The 12,605-nt window shown below is 40.5% G+C and overlaps 1 protein-coding gene across 1 annotated transcript; it reads left to right on the top strand.

Moving 5' to 3' along the window:
• Window positions 1-1,099: 1,099 nt before the first annotated feature.
• Window positions 1,100-4,999, top strand: LOC307016952 (uncharacterized protein). The gene is made up of 4 exons (XM_079646342.1): window positions 1,100-1,332; window positions 1,508-1,601; window positions 1,709-1,827; window positions 2,163-4,999. The coding sequence occupies exons 1-4, from the start codon at window positions 1,140-1,142 to the stop codon at window positions 3,179-3,181; spliced, it is 1,425 nt and encodes a 474-aa protein (XP_079502468.1). The 5' UTR covers window positions 1,100-1,139; the 3' UTR covers window positions 3,182-4,999.
• The last annotated feature ends 7,606 nt before the right edge of the window (window positions 5,000-12,605 follow it).

The raw sequence follows: 12,605 nt of genomic DNA on the forward strand, positions 1-12,605 counted from the left end.
GGTTGGACACAGGACTCCACTGGCCAGGGGGTTGCGGAAGATCCTGAGGAAGAGACAGTCACGCTGAACCTCACACCCTGTGACCCATCTGAACCAGAAAACAACTGGCAGGAGGCAGGGACCACAGAGAGCCAGGTGCCAGAGACAAACACCGTGCAGGTGGAGGTGCTGTAGACCCCCCCGTGAAGCAGTGCACCATCATAGAGGTGGGGCAGGAGGAGCAGCCCCAGCGGGATGATGTGAGACAGGCTACCACCACGGAGGGGCCAGGTAATAAAATAGATAGATAGAATCGGAGGGATGAAACCCTCTTTAATGGTCACACATGCAGAGCACACAGCACACACAGTGACATTTGTTCTCTGAGATTTGCAGCTTTTATATTTATAAAAGTCAAGAGTGTTTTCCGATATTTTCCTAAAACATTATTGGAGGTAACTTGTTGACAAGTCATGCTTCTACAATATCTCAAAACACCTAATTGCACTTCTTGCATTTTTGGGAATAATGATTGTTCCAATAGGTAAATAATAATAACAACAATAGCTTAATCTAAATAACAATTTCACCTACAACTTCATAAATATGAAAGGAAAATGGGATACTTGGGTATGTGTATATCCTTAGGTACTCGGATATAAATAAATATTAAACGTTTAGAAAAATACAGTCTTTCATTCCTGAACAGACATGTGGTTACTATATGGTTATACCTTTTTCACACAAAAATGCAAAGCAACAGCAGGCTTACTTAACATTTGATAAATCACAAAATAAAACTCCTATGTGATTTGGTTTACACACAGAAAGGGTCTTACATTGTAGCGTTGGGCAGTAGGTCGATTACATCAAAATGATTTGGCTCATGTCCATATATTGTACGAGAGGTTGATATCATTAATATTGTGGTCTACCTAAAGTAGGGGTGGGGAACCTCCGGCCTCCGGGCCGTATACGGCCCTCGAGACCATTTGGTGCGGCCCTCGATGTAATTTATAGACCCTTTTACAGCCGACGTCATCAAAAAGTTGCGTGCGCATGTGGGCAACGGAAGTGGTGTTGTTTTCAAGCAGTTCTGAATGACAAAGACGACGTAGCAACTGGTTAGCAAGCATTTACAAACTGTACCCAGCATCAACATGTCTGGTTGTTGCGTATACGGTTGTACGAATCGCTATTCCACCGGCGGACTAAAGTTTTATAGGATTCCGAGAGGACCACGACCATTTCAGAGCAACCGGCGGCGTCTGTGGCTGCAGGCGATTAAACGTGTGGACTGGAATGAGGACATAATCAAAAATGCTCGCGTCTGCAGCGCCCACTTTATATCAGGTAATGAGGTTATCTAGCCTACTCTTTGATTTTACGGGAGAGCCTTGTTTACATTAGTGATTGTCTGTATGATGTAGAATAATAATCAAATGCAGCTAAAGTTTGATAAGCTGGCGTTAGATTTGCCTAGTAGCTTGCTAGGCTAAACAAACGTGTTTGTGTTTTATTTTTGCAGGCAAGGCATCATTGGACTCTAGTAGTCCTGATTTTGTGCCATCTGTGTTCATGTACACAAAACAAAGCCAGAACCCAAATGCAAAGATGGACAGGTAAGATTAGAGTTGACATCCTCTCAGTCGAGCATAAGCTTTGGTGCCTACAGCTGCTGTTCTGAGATATGGATTAGTCTAACTATGAATTTCTGCTGTTACTGTAGGTACCATAGGAAAAGGAGGAGAGCTGACACTGCAGCAAATCAACGTGTTACTTCTGAAACTCCAGAACAAGAATGCAGCATGGATCCAGAACAAGAATGCAGCATGGATCATTGTCCTGGTATGAATTATATGAATATATCATCTTACAATTAACTGATTGATTGTCAGGGTTCCCACCCTCACTGAAAGAGTCAATGTGCTCCTAGTGTGTGTGTGCTCCTGCCAGGCCCACTGCTCCAATTGCTATGTATTTCTGTGTGTGACGTGTACACTGGCCCCTGGATGGGTCAAATGCAGAGGAAAAATCTCCCCCTGGGATCGATAATGTATCTTCTCTTCTGTCATGGAAAAGTTTTGAAAATTCATTGGTAAAAATGTGTGAGAACCCCTGAATTGTGAACTTGTTTGCATTGGTTGCAGCACATGCTAATTTTTCACTTTTCTATATTAAAGCTGAAGAGGATATCCCAGTTCCAAAGAGAGAGTACGATGATCTGAACCTGAGATACAGTCAACTTCAGGAGGAATATGTCAACCTGCGACAGGAGTTTGACACACTACGAGCAGAAAATGTAAAGCTGAAAGAAGAGCTGCAAAAATCTACATTCTCCTACACCACTGTTAAGTGCAATATTGGACAATTGATTTTTCTCAAAGGACTGACCTCTGTGGTCTTTGAGTGGCTGATTACAAAAATGATGTGCAGCGTAGAAAGAATTCACAACAAACTTACAGTAGAGGACCACCTATTGATTATATTGATGAAATTAAGGTTGGGCCTATGTAATACTGACTTGGCTTATAGATTTCAGGTATCAAAAACCACCTTATCAAACATTTTGCGGAGCTGGGTCCCTGCTATGGCCTTGGTCCTCAAGCCACTCATTAAATGGCCAAGTAAGGGTGCAGTACTTAAATATATGCCAAAAATATTCAAGCGCAACTTTAGAAGATGCCGGTGCATAATAGATTGCACAGAAATGTTTATAGCTAGACCCAGTAATCTGACTTCCAGGGCCCAGACATGGTCAAACTATAAACACAACAACACCATTAAATATTTGATCGGCATCACTCCAGCTGGTGCAATTTCCTTTCTGTCTCCTGGGTGGGGTGGACGGGTTTCAGACAAGCAGATCACTAAGGAGTCAGGTTTCCTCAAACTTTTGGAGCCTAAGGATGAGGTTTTAGCAGACAGAGGATTTCTCATCAGAGATGAGCTTGCGGCCTATGGTGCAACCCTTCGTATCCCTCATTTCACAAAAGGAAAGAAGCAGCTTTCTGCACAGGAAGTGGACACATCTAGACAACTTTCTCGTGTGAGGATCCATGTAGAGCGAGTTATTGGTCGGTGGAAAAACTTTAAGATTTTACAAACATTTATTCCTTTGTCGCAGGTTGACATACTAGATGATGTTGTTATTGTATGTGGTGCCCTCACAAACATCTGTAAGAGTGTTGTTCCCAAATGAGTTACACATAACCATGTATGACTTATAAAGTGATTTTACATTTGTAAAACATGTATATAGGCCTACTGTACTTAAAACTTAATGCATTTTAATAAACCTCCCCACATTGGCTGCCACTGGTGTGTCTAATGGTCCTTTCCCCCCCAGATTATCTCAACAATTCAGAGTGCAGTATCACATTTATTTGTAATGCTGTTACTAACAGAGTTTCATTCCATTCAGGTGCCATTAAAGTGCCACTAAACATTAACAACATAGAAAGTAGGAGTATGTACAATATATTAGAATCAAACTGGTTCTGTATGTTGTAAACAGTAAATAATAATTTTAGGTCGCAAATTATCTCTATGGATACATATATAGCATTACAGAATAAAACTTAAAATATCTTGTTGCACTGAAGTGCATCTAGACACAGCTGTCAATAACAACATCAAATGTAAAGAAAAGGCTGATGATGAATTCATTGTTTCAACTGTAATGCAACTTTAACAACCAGGGAAAGACAATCCATAACCGACATCTAACACCATATCTGGTCTCCTATCACAATACAATACATTATATTGCCCACTCCTACATGAAGGCATTCAAGCCTCGACTCTCAGACATTTCCTACATAACCATGTTGCTGGCTTCCTTTTTATGTGTGCACAACTGTAGTGAATGTGGTTGTTGCATTTGACACAGATTATAATTTTACCAAAATCTGGTCTTTCACAGTATTCGCAGGCTCTCTGTGACACCAAGACAGGATCATGTCTTCTTGTCAGTAATTCAGGCAACACACTCGAGCTAAAGAACTCATGTGCTTTTGGCAAAGCCTCCTGCAGAAACTCTTCATTTCTTAGGATACGTTGCACAATGAACTTCTCCTTAGTCCACAACACAAAGTCACAGTAGCTAACACCACACACAAACATGTGAAGTTGAGTTTGATAGTAGTATGTGTGTGAATGTTTCAAAGAGAATGACTTGTCCAGACAAAACTGCTTGTCTTCTGTACATCCTTGAAGGCTATTCCTGTATTTGTAGGGACATTTGATCTCTACCACCCCTTTGCCACAGCAGGTACATCTTGCTATCCCATCTGGCGATGATCCAAGGTGTGGCTCAGAAGGTTGCACTACTAAGCCACATGAGCTGATGCTGAAATCTGGATGGCTTTGGGACATAAATGCAGTGTAGGCTTGTCTTGCCGTTTCCTCCATGTTTTGACCCCAGAGCACAGATGGGACATTTAACTCTGTTTTGTTGTACTGCATTATATCATTTAGGTATGTTTTGCTGATCTTGTCAGTTGTGGCTGCATGGTGAAATTTGGTGCTTGTGATCCGACCAGCCCTATAGTTCTGCCACTCATTTGACCTTGACTGTTTCCGTGTCACAAATTCCAGTTTCTCACATTGTTGAGGTTGTAGAGTAGTTTTTAGTTTGTGAAATGTATCCTCACATTTCACCTTCATTTCCTGTGGTGAGAGTTCCCGGAGTGTTGCATCAAATAAAGCAGTCAAGGGCTCAGGTAAGTCTGGATGCTCTTCTGAATCAGTGTCAGACGATGCAGTGTCCGTGTCACTGTTTTCCAGGCTCGTCAGCACTGCAGCACCTGGGTTCACATCCCGCAGTTCCCGGATGTCATCATCTGTCAACACTGATAATAGAGCAACAAAAAGACACAATTAGTGTGCTGCATAATGTTCACATTTTAAGAATAATGACTGAATTATTCTAAAACCAGACCAGTTAAGCTGTAGATAACAAACAATCGAATTTCTAGAATCAGTAATCTGAAGACAAAAGGACAGACATATTCAAACTAACATAACTAATGATACTGAAACTATTCAAACTGAGCGTGTATGTTTACAAAAAGTCATGATGCCATGTTGGTCTGTAGGCCTTTTCATCTCTGCATCACCAAGTAACACCTTTCTCAGGCTACATTATGTTGTCAAGACACTGAGGAGAAATCCTGAGAATTAATTAAATGCACTATCGCAAAAGGAAACTTATCTAGGCTCTGTCAACTATTACATGCCTCTGGGTGTGATACTATTCTGCCTAGCAGATGTTGAAGCTGCTGGAAGTTGCCTGCCAAGCCTCTTTGGTTTGTGGAAGCTGATTTCCCTCAATGGAGCTGGTCTGACTTCTTTCCTGCTGATGTCTTTCCACATGCACAATCCAGAAGTAACCGCTGCTTTCTCTGTCCTTCCCATCCTAACATAGAGCTCAACTTTGAATAATATTGCAGCTGCATGGCTGCAGCATGACCCAAGCCTGAAAATTCACAAAATCATAATAAACATACTGGGCTTGAAAGTAACATTTGCTCTCAGAAAAATCTCGGCTCTGGCTATGAAGTAGGTAAACATCTAACTTACTAGACATGTGAGTATCCTAAGCTTAATCAGGTTTTGAATGTAACTGAATGATATTGGCTGCTGACATTTTGAACCCTGTTGTCACTGTGTTGTTGTTCATGAACATGTTAGTTTCAAACCCTGGTTATGATGAGAAAGTTACAGGGCAAGGCATACGATTTTTGATATGGAAAGGAGAGTAATAGCCAGCTGAAAGGACAGTAACACACCCCTGAACTGTTACCTACAAGCCCACAACACCAAATAATAGGCTACTTACCCCGCCATACAGGTGCAATTCGCTGTGAGGACGTAGTTTTCTCGTTGTTTGATTATGACCCAAGCCTCATACATCGTTGTCTTGTGTCCTTGTCTTTGACTAGGGAGAATTTCTGATCTCAAAATAAAAAACTCTGAGTCTATGTCATGGTATTTGACGTTCTGTACATGACCACAGACAACGTATTCGTAAGCATCCACTGACTTAAAGGCTCGTAATTTCTCTCTGGTGTACACGCTCGGTTTCTCAATTAAATAGGTATATATATCTGACCACTGTATATTCGGCCACTTGCTAACGTCTTCAACCCACTCATCAATAGAACACGGATCTGGAATTCGGACACCATTTGTCAAAGTCAACTTGTTAAGGTAACATTCACGATCTTTAGTTGATAATCCCCTTGCGTAGCTTGACAAGCTGTTTATCTCTGCCATCCTTCTGTTGCCACAATGCGCGCGCATACGTTCTACGTCATCATTGTGTACAAACACAAAAAGGGTCTATAGACAAGTTTACGCGCCAAAACACGGGTAGCGCCATAACCCTTCACAAATGCACTTTATTTCCGCCGGAAGTCTTTTGCACAGCGTCTGTCGGTGTAAACCGGTGTAAACAGTCAGACGGGCACTGGTGTAAACACAGCGATTTCGATGCTAACAGTGATGCTAGCTTGGGAACACGATTCTACTTCTTTGACTGGAGATGGCGTTACTCTCCCCCACCCGAATTCAGTGCAAAACTGGGAGGATAACATGACGACGTGGCCCAGCATAACGTACAGCAAAATTTGCTCCTACTTCGTTCAATCCATGGCAATAGATGGAAAAGCAATGGACAGTCTGAAGGCATATCATAAGGCTGCGCACATTCTACTTTGCCCACATGCTCCCGAAAATTGTTGACGATTTTGTTGAGGGAAGGTTACAGTTCTGCAGTAAATATCTCAGCATTTTAAAACCAAAATAAACTGCCTTATTTAGGTCATGCCCACAGGAGCCAACAGTTGTCTGTTGTTTACATAATGCACAATTTACATGATCTCTTTATGCTGTGCAATATATCATATGTGCCTGTACTGTTTGAGTGAAAATAAAGTTTGATGTAATTTCATTTCATTATTGCACTGTTATTGCATTATTGCATTTCATATGTTCCTTAGAGTGCTACAATTTCTTTTAACACAGTTCATCATTCATATTAAGCTCATACTGTACATAAATAACACTGAATGAATTAATTGTTGAGAGGAAACTAAAGAAATGGCTTCAACAAGAAAGATCACATGTTTAATCCTAACAGGTATTACAAATTAAAATATAAAAGCAGCCCACACAATTACATCACTATGAAAATATTCATATATAATATTAAAAAATACAATGCATGCAGTATTTGTTGTGTTTATCTGTATTTAATGAACAACATGGCTGGGTGCTGGGTGCTGGTTTGTGGTCGTAGCACTCTCTATCTAACCACTCGTTCAGGTGCTTTCTCGAGTGATTGCAACCAACTACCGCACACGTAGTTCCCGAACCACTTTTCTTCATGTTGTAATTGTTATATCCTCTTTGTCTCTGCGATATCAGTGCTTTGTCGGCACAACGGAGCTAGCTAGCAAAACAAACCCAGTCCGCCAAAACGGAAGTGCATTGCATCGAAGGGAGGAGTTCAGGATGTAGAGCGGAAACGGCTCAATAACTTGTGTATAAACACACGCAAAAAAGAAAAAAATTGAAGCAATCTAGACCGCAAAAAAAGAAAAAAAGCGAGTGCCTGTTTTTCCTGGCCAAGATCAGGGTCCTTGAAGCAGAACACAACACGAGCCGAACGTGTCATCACGTGGTATGTCTCGTCTGACAGGGGTGCAGTTCTGACGGAGAGCACCAGAACGCTGCTCCGGCACTTCAGAAATTGCAGTACCCATAAGGAGCCGTACACATGCTGCAGTTTTTGCATGGCTGTGTCTTTAGTTGAAAGCCCAGTGGGCGATCTGTTCATCTGTCATACTGATCATACAGTCAATAACTTTGTTGTTATTAGCATCTGGTTAGCTAGCTATGCAAACGAATATAAGAAGCTTTTTCTCCAACCAGTAGGTAAAGGCACATCTTTATCATCATCTTTATTGATATCTTTATTTATTTTATCTTTATTTATCTGTTGTTATTTTGTTTTACTTGCTTGTAAGCGCTTTGAGCACCAGGAAAAGTGCTTTATAAATGTAATGTATTATTATTATTATTATTGATATGATCATTATAGTTATAAAAAAATAAGAGAATAAAGTAAACAGGTATAAAATACTATATGACAGTAAAACAAATTTGTTATTAATAAACAAGAATACACTTCAAAAGGGGAGTGATTTGTAAAATATCCATAAAGAAAAAGAAAATCTGCGTACAGTTCTGTTTCATATGGATGTTGAGATGTATCTATAGATCTCTTCATTTTGCTCTCAAAGTGCACCAGATTGATGCTTTTAACTTAAACATTTAAAAACAAATCTTCCCGGGGGAGCACGCCCCCCGGACCCCCCTAGAGGGTGTGAGGTACCCCCTCTACTTAAATCATGTCCACATGGATAGGAAACTAAATACATTTGCACACATCTTGTGTCCATATCTTTCTGTTTTGGTGGTCATGCCACACCGTGCACGTGCATGCATGCGCGAGTCATGGTAAGATATCTGGATTGGTTGCTTTTTCTTTGCACAGTATGAAAGAAAGGCGAAATGAATGGGCTGTGATTAGGGGTGGGCGATATGGAAAATATAATATCACGATATTTTTCAAGCTATATCACGATAGACGATATTTATCACGATATTTGTCGTCCGGGATCGAATGTCCATGAGGTGAGGTCAATTTATTAGCATTCGTCTGTATCTAGTGGCCGTTTGCTTTTGTGGAGAGAGTTTGTTTGAGTTAATGTGTGGTTGTTGCTGTTTGTTTGGTTGGGCATTTCATTGTTTCACCAGCTTGCAATTTCAGTGTTGAGCATCCTGACTAGTTCGTCACCGGCTAGGTTTGAAAATCTTGCCACTTTTTTGTTTTGCCTTTCTTATTTTTGGTGGTAATCCTGAGTGGGGGTACGCTTCAGTGTATTGCTTTAGGCTATATCTATGGTCTTCGGTGATGCACTGAGTTCAGCGTTTAAAGTCGCCTCGAGCTCGGCAAGCCACTGAAGACTAGCTAGGTTAGTTAGCCATCTCCATCAACAGCTCAGGGTTGGGGTGCCTCACTATTGCTTGTTTTCCCAGTTTTTGCACAGCAACTTTTGACTCTACTTTTTGTTTGGCCACTCTGAGTGTGCTCATACCGGTTCGTCAGGTGAGCTTGTTCAGTAGTTAGTGTGCTCATACCGGTTCGTCAAGTGAGCTTGTTCAGTAGTTAGTGTGCTCATACCGGTTCGTCAAGTGAGCTTGTTCAGTAGTTAGTGTGCTCATACCGGTTCGTCAAGTGAGCTTGTTCAGTAGTTAGTGTGCTCATACCGGTTCGTCAAGTGAGCTTGTTGCTGGTTTCCTGCATCCATTACAGTAACTTGTGCATGTGGTTGTAAGATCACATGGTGTCCATTTTTGTGTTGTGGTAGTGGCAGTTCACTCGTGTTGGATCATAGTGTTGCTATTAGTGAATGGCAGCAACTTTGTAGTTGGTCTACTTGTGGTGATCCTTTAGGTTTGTGGCTGTTGCACTCCACATTCAGTTGGACATGTCTGTTACGGTTTGTGTGTTGGTAAACGCAGTAACTTAAATTGGCTTCGTAGTTTGTTTGTCACCTCATGGTGGTAGCCATTTTGTTTAATTGATTTGGCTACTTGTGTGGTTGCTGCTCATTCTGTGTGGCAGCATCTTAGTTGGCCCTGTCTTAAGTGTTTGAATATATCTTGTTGTTCCACATTTGACTCAGGTTGACACCTTTTGTCAGCAGTCCTTAAACTATTGTCTGATTCTAATGCAATCATATTGATGTATTAAGTCTGGTGTGCTTAAGAGTATTAGCTGCCTTGCATACAGCCTTGATAAAAATCACTGAAATTCCACATTTGTTTCAATGAATAGAATAGTATGGTGTTAGTTTTCTATTTATTCATTGTTTTAAGGGTGGAGGTGTTACGGCTGCATGTATTCCCTATTTATTTTTCCCGTTGGTTCCTCTACCCAGGTGTGCTGCATTGCTGTAACGAGGTTCAGACGAGGTGCACCTGGAGAAGGAAGTGCTTAAAAGCTCCAGTGCAGCAGCAGAAGGGAGAAGCCTCTGGGGTGGGGACTACTGTGTCTCTGCTTCTCATCCTAGGACAAACATTTGATGTGTTGTCTATAATAAATCCTATGGATTCGATGATTTTAAAAGGTGTCTTTCGTGTTATATTTGGGTCAGTGGTGGAATTTTGTTAGCTCCATAGGGCCATTTTTGTGGGGCGTAACAATAACTGAACATCTGTTTCAAAAGGGAAAAACAATATAAATACCTTATTGATAAAATAAAATATAAGCCAACCGAATCGACAATAAATGAAGTGCAATACTGTCTGAATCCTGACGAGACAGCTTGGTTTTTACTAACTGTTATCAGTATTTAGTTACTTCGGCATCATTTTGAAACGTGTATTACAATTAAATCGCGGTAAAATAGGTTCATTTTGTCGTAGTTGGTTTCCACCACAGTATTTACATGGATATAAGTCCCGCCCCCTCTCCAGCGTGTCCCGTTTGAATGACAGGAGTAAACACAGCTGACAGCCGCTGTGAAACTCCAGCGGTTAGGGTGAGAATATTCGCATTGTGTCCGTTGTGAACGCAGCGTAACGCAGTTCAGAAACCACTGTTCTGACGCTTTTAAAGCAACTTCGAGATTTTAACAGTATCAGGGGCACGCAGGCCATGCTGGCCGTAGGACGTACAATTATTTTCGGGGCTTCACGGCCAAACAGGCCGTCATGGCCGCCGTGAAAATCCTCCTGGTGCACTATCACGATAGATATGATATCTCTGAAAAGGCATATCGTGGAGACCTAATATCGTCTCTACGATGTATATCGTCATATCGCCCACCCCTAGCTGTGATCTTAGTTTTTTTAAGCTGAGGTCAATAATTTGTACGGCCCTCGGAGGATGTTGAAAAAATTGAAATGGCCCTTGAGAGGAAAAAGGTTCCCCACCCCTGACCTAAAGCAATCCCTGACCATAGGGGTAAACTTCGAAGCAACTCATGCAACAACGTCATGCAGCATATTTAAACTTTATACTCAAGAACTGCATTTAGATACGACACTGTCCCATAATGAACATACGGGGAATAAACTTAGGTTTTTGAATCAAAGTTAAATTCATTTAACGTTACAGCACAACATGTTAATATTTATCAAACTATTCCTTACACATAAAGTATGGAGTCAATTATATAGGCAAGACAACAAAACACCTAGACTTCATAGATCAACCTCAATTAAATCGCAATAACAAAAAAATATCTGTACCTAACACCTATTGCATCATGTGATGCTGCATTTGTGGGATGTATTTTGAAACTTGAGTTTAAGCTTAACTTGGTATACTGTATGTATATAGTAACATTTCTTCTTCAACCCACAGCTGTCAGGACAGGGTCCGTGAGGGACACAGTACTTGGTCCTAGACGCAAAAAGAAAAAGTCAGGTATATTAACAGTATTAAGTATTTTGACTGATTATAAACATTTGCATGAGTCGAATTGATTGGTATTCTAATAAATCTATCGACATGTACTTTAGCAAAGTGCATGTAAACGCAGTGATTGATGCTTCTTCAGTGAGTTAACAATGCTATATTGTGACTAATAACTATAACTGATACATTATCCAAAAATCCAAAGGGCTTTAATTGTCTAATTAGACTAAAATACATACAGTCATAGTTGATAAGGTGGTGATGAGAATGCTAGGCAGTAAAGGAAGCAGCAGTGTAGTATTTTCTTTGGTCATCTCAGGCTCAGCAGTGGTATGGCCATTCAAACAAGCATCCCATGTTAGGACTGAGAGCAGCTTGGTTCCATTTCAATGATGTATACAGTAACTTTTGACCAGTGATAACAGTGTGGTCACTTTTCATCATGCAAGTTTGGTTGCTACTTCAGTGTTCATAGTTGTATTTATTTTCTTTCTAATATGACTAATACTGTATGTGGAACCTGCTTTGATGTTCACAGATTGCTCCTACCATACTCGCCTTGAAACTTTCCCCATCAGGAGTGTAATAAAAGAAAGAATGAGAAAGGTTAGACGGGAATAAAAGTAATGCATAGGATTTGCTTTATGATTTACAAACTTCCAACACAATTGTTTGCTAAATAGCTAATATGCGTTAGGTCTTTCCGAAATTAGAGATTTGTTTTCTTCTCTTGATAGGGAAAAGCAGAAATGTTGGTGGAGTGGGAGCCCTGTCCAGTATGGTATATATCTTCCAGTTACTTGGCTTCATGTCATCTGATGTAGTCCCATGTTGGAGAACAAACACATGATATTTAACAAATGCAAAACATCCAAATCTACCACCAGTCCTCTTATATATTTCACTGCTGTTATTCTGAAGCAGCTGAAGTAGTGTAGGAACAAATGATTGTTTAACTTCATTGTTGTTAATGTATGTGTTTTAGTTTGTTTTTATTGTTTGTTAGAACATTTGTTTTAATTTCTATGTTCACTTTTTCTAAATGGTAAATGAAACATTTACTTATATAAATTGAGTTATAAGATGTTTGCTTCACACATGGTTTATGCTTTTCGGAAAGACGAAACCA

The sequence above is a fragment of the Notothenia rossii genome (assembly GCF_949606895.1).
Source record: "Notothenia rossii genome assembly, chromosome: 8".
NCBI lineage: Eukaryota > Metazoa > Chordata > Actinopteri > Perciformes > Nototheniidae > Notothenia > Notothenia rossii.

Excerpts from the sequence above, each read along its gene's own strand:
- LOC307016952 (XM_079646342.1), top strand. The coding sequence starts at position 1,140 with ATGTCTGGTTGTTGCGTATACGGTTGTACGAATCGCTATTCCACCGGC. Across the intron at positions 1,602-1,708 it reads CCAAATGCAAAGATGGACAG|GTACCATAGGAAAAGGAGGA; the intron begins GTAAGATTAGAG and ends CTGTTACTGTAG. Across the intron at positions 1,828-2,162 it reads CAGCATGGATCATTGTCCTG|CTGAAGAGGATATCCCAGTT; the intron begins GTATGAATTATA and ends TCTATATTAAAG.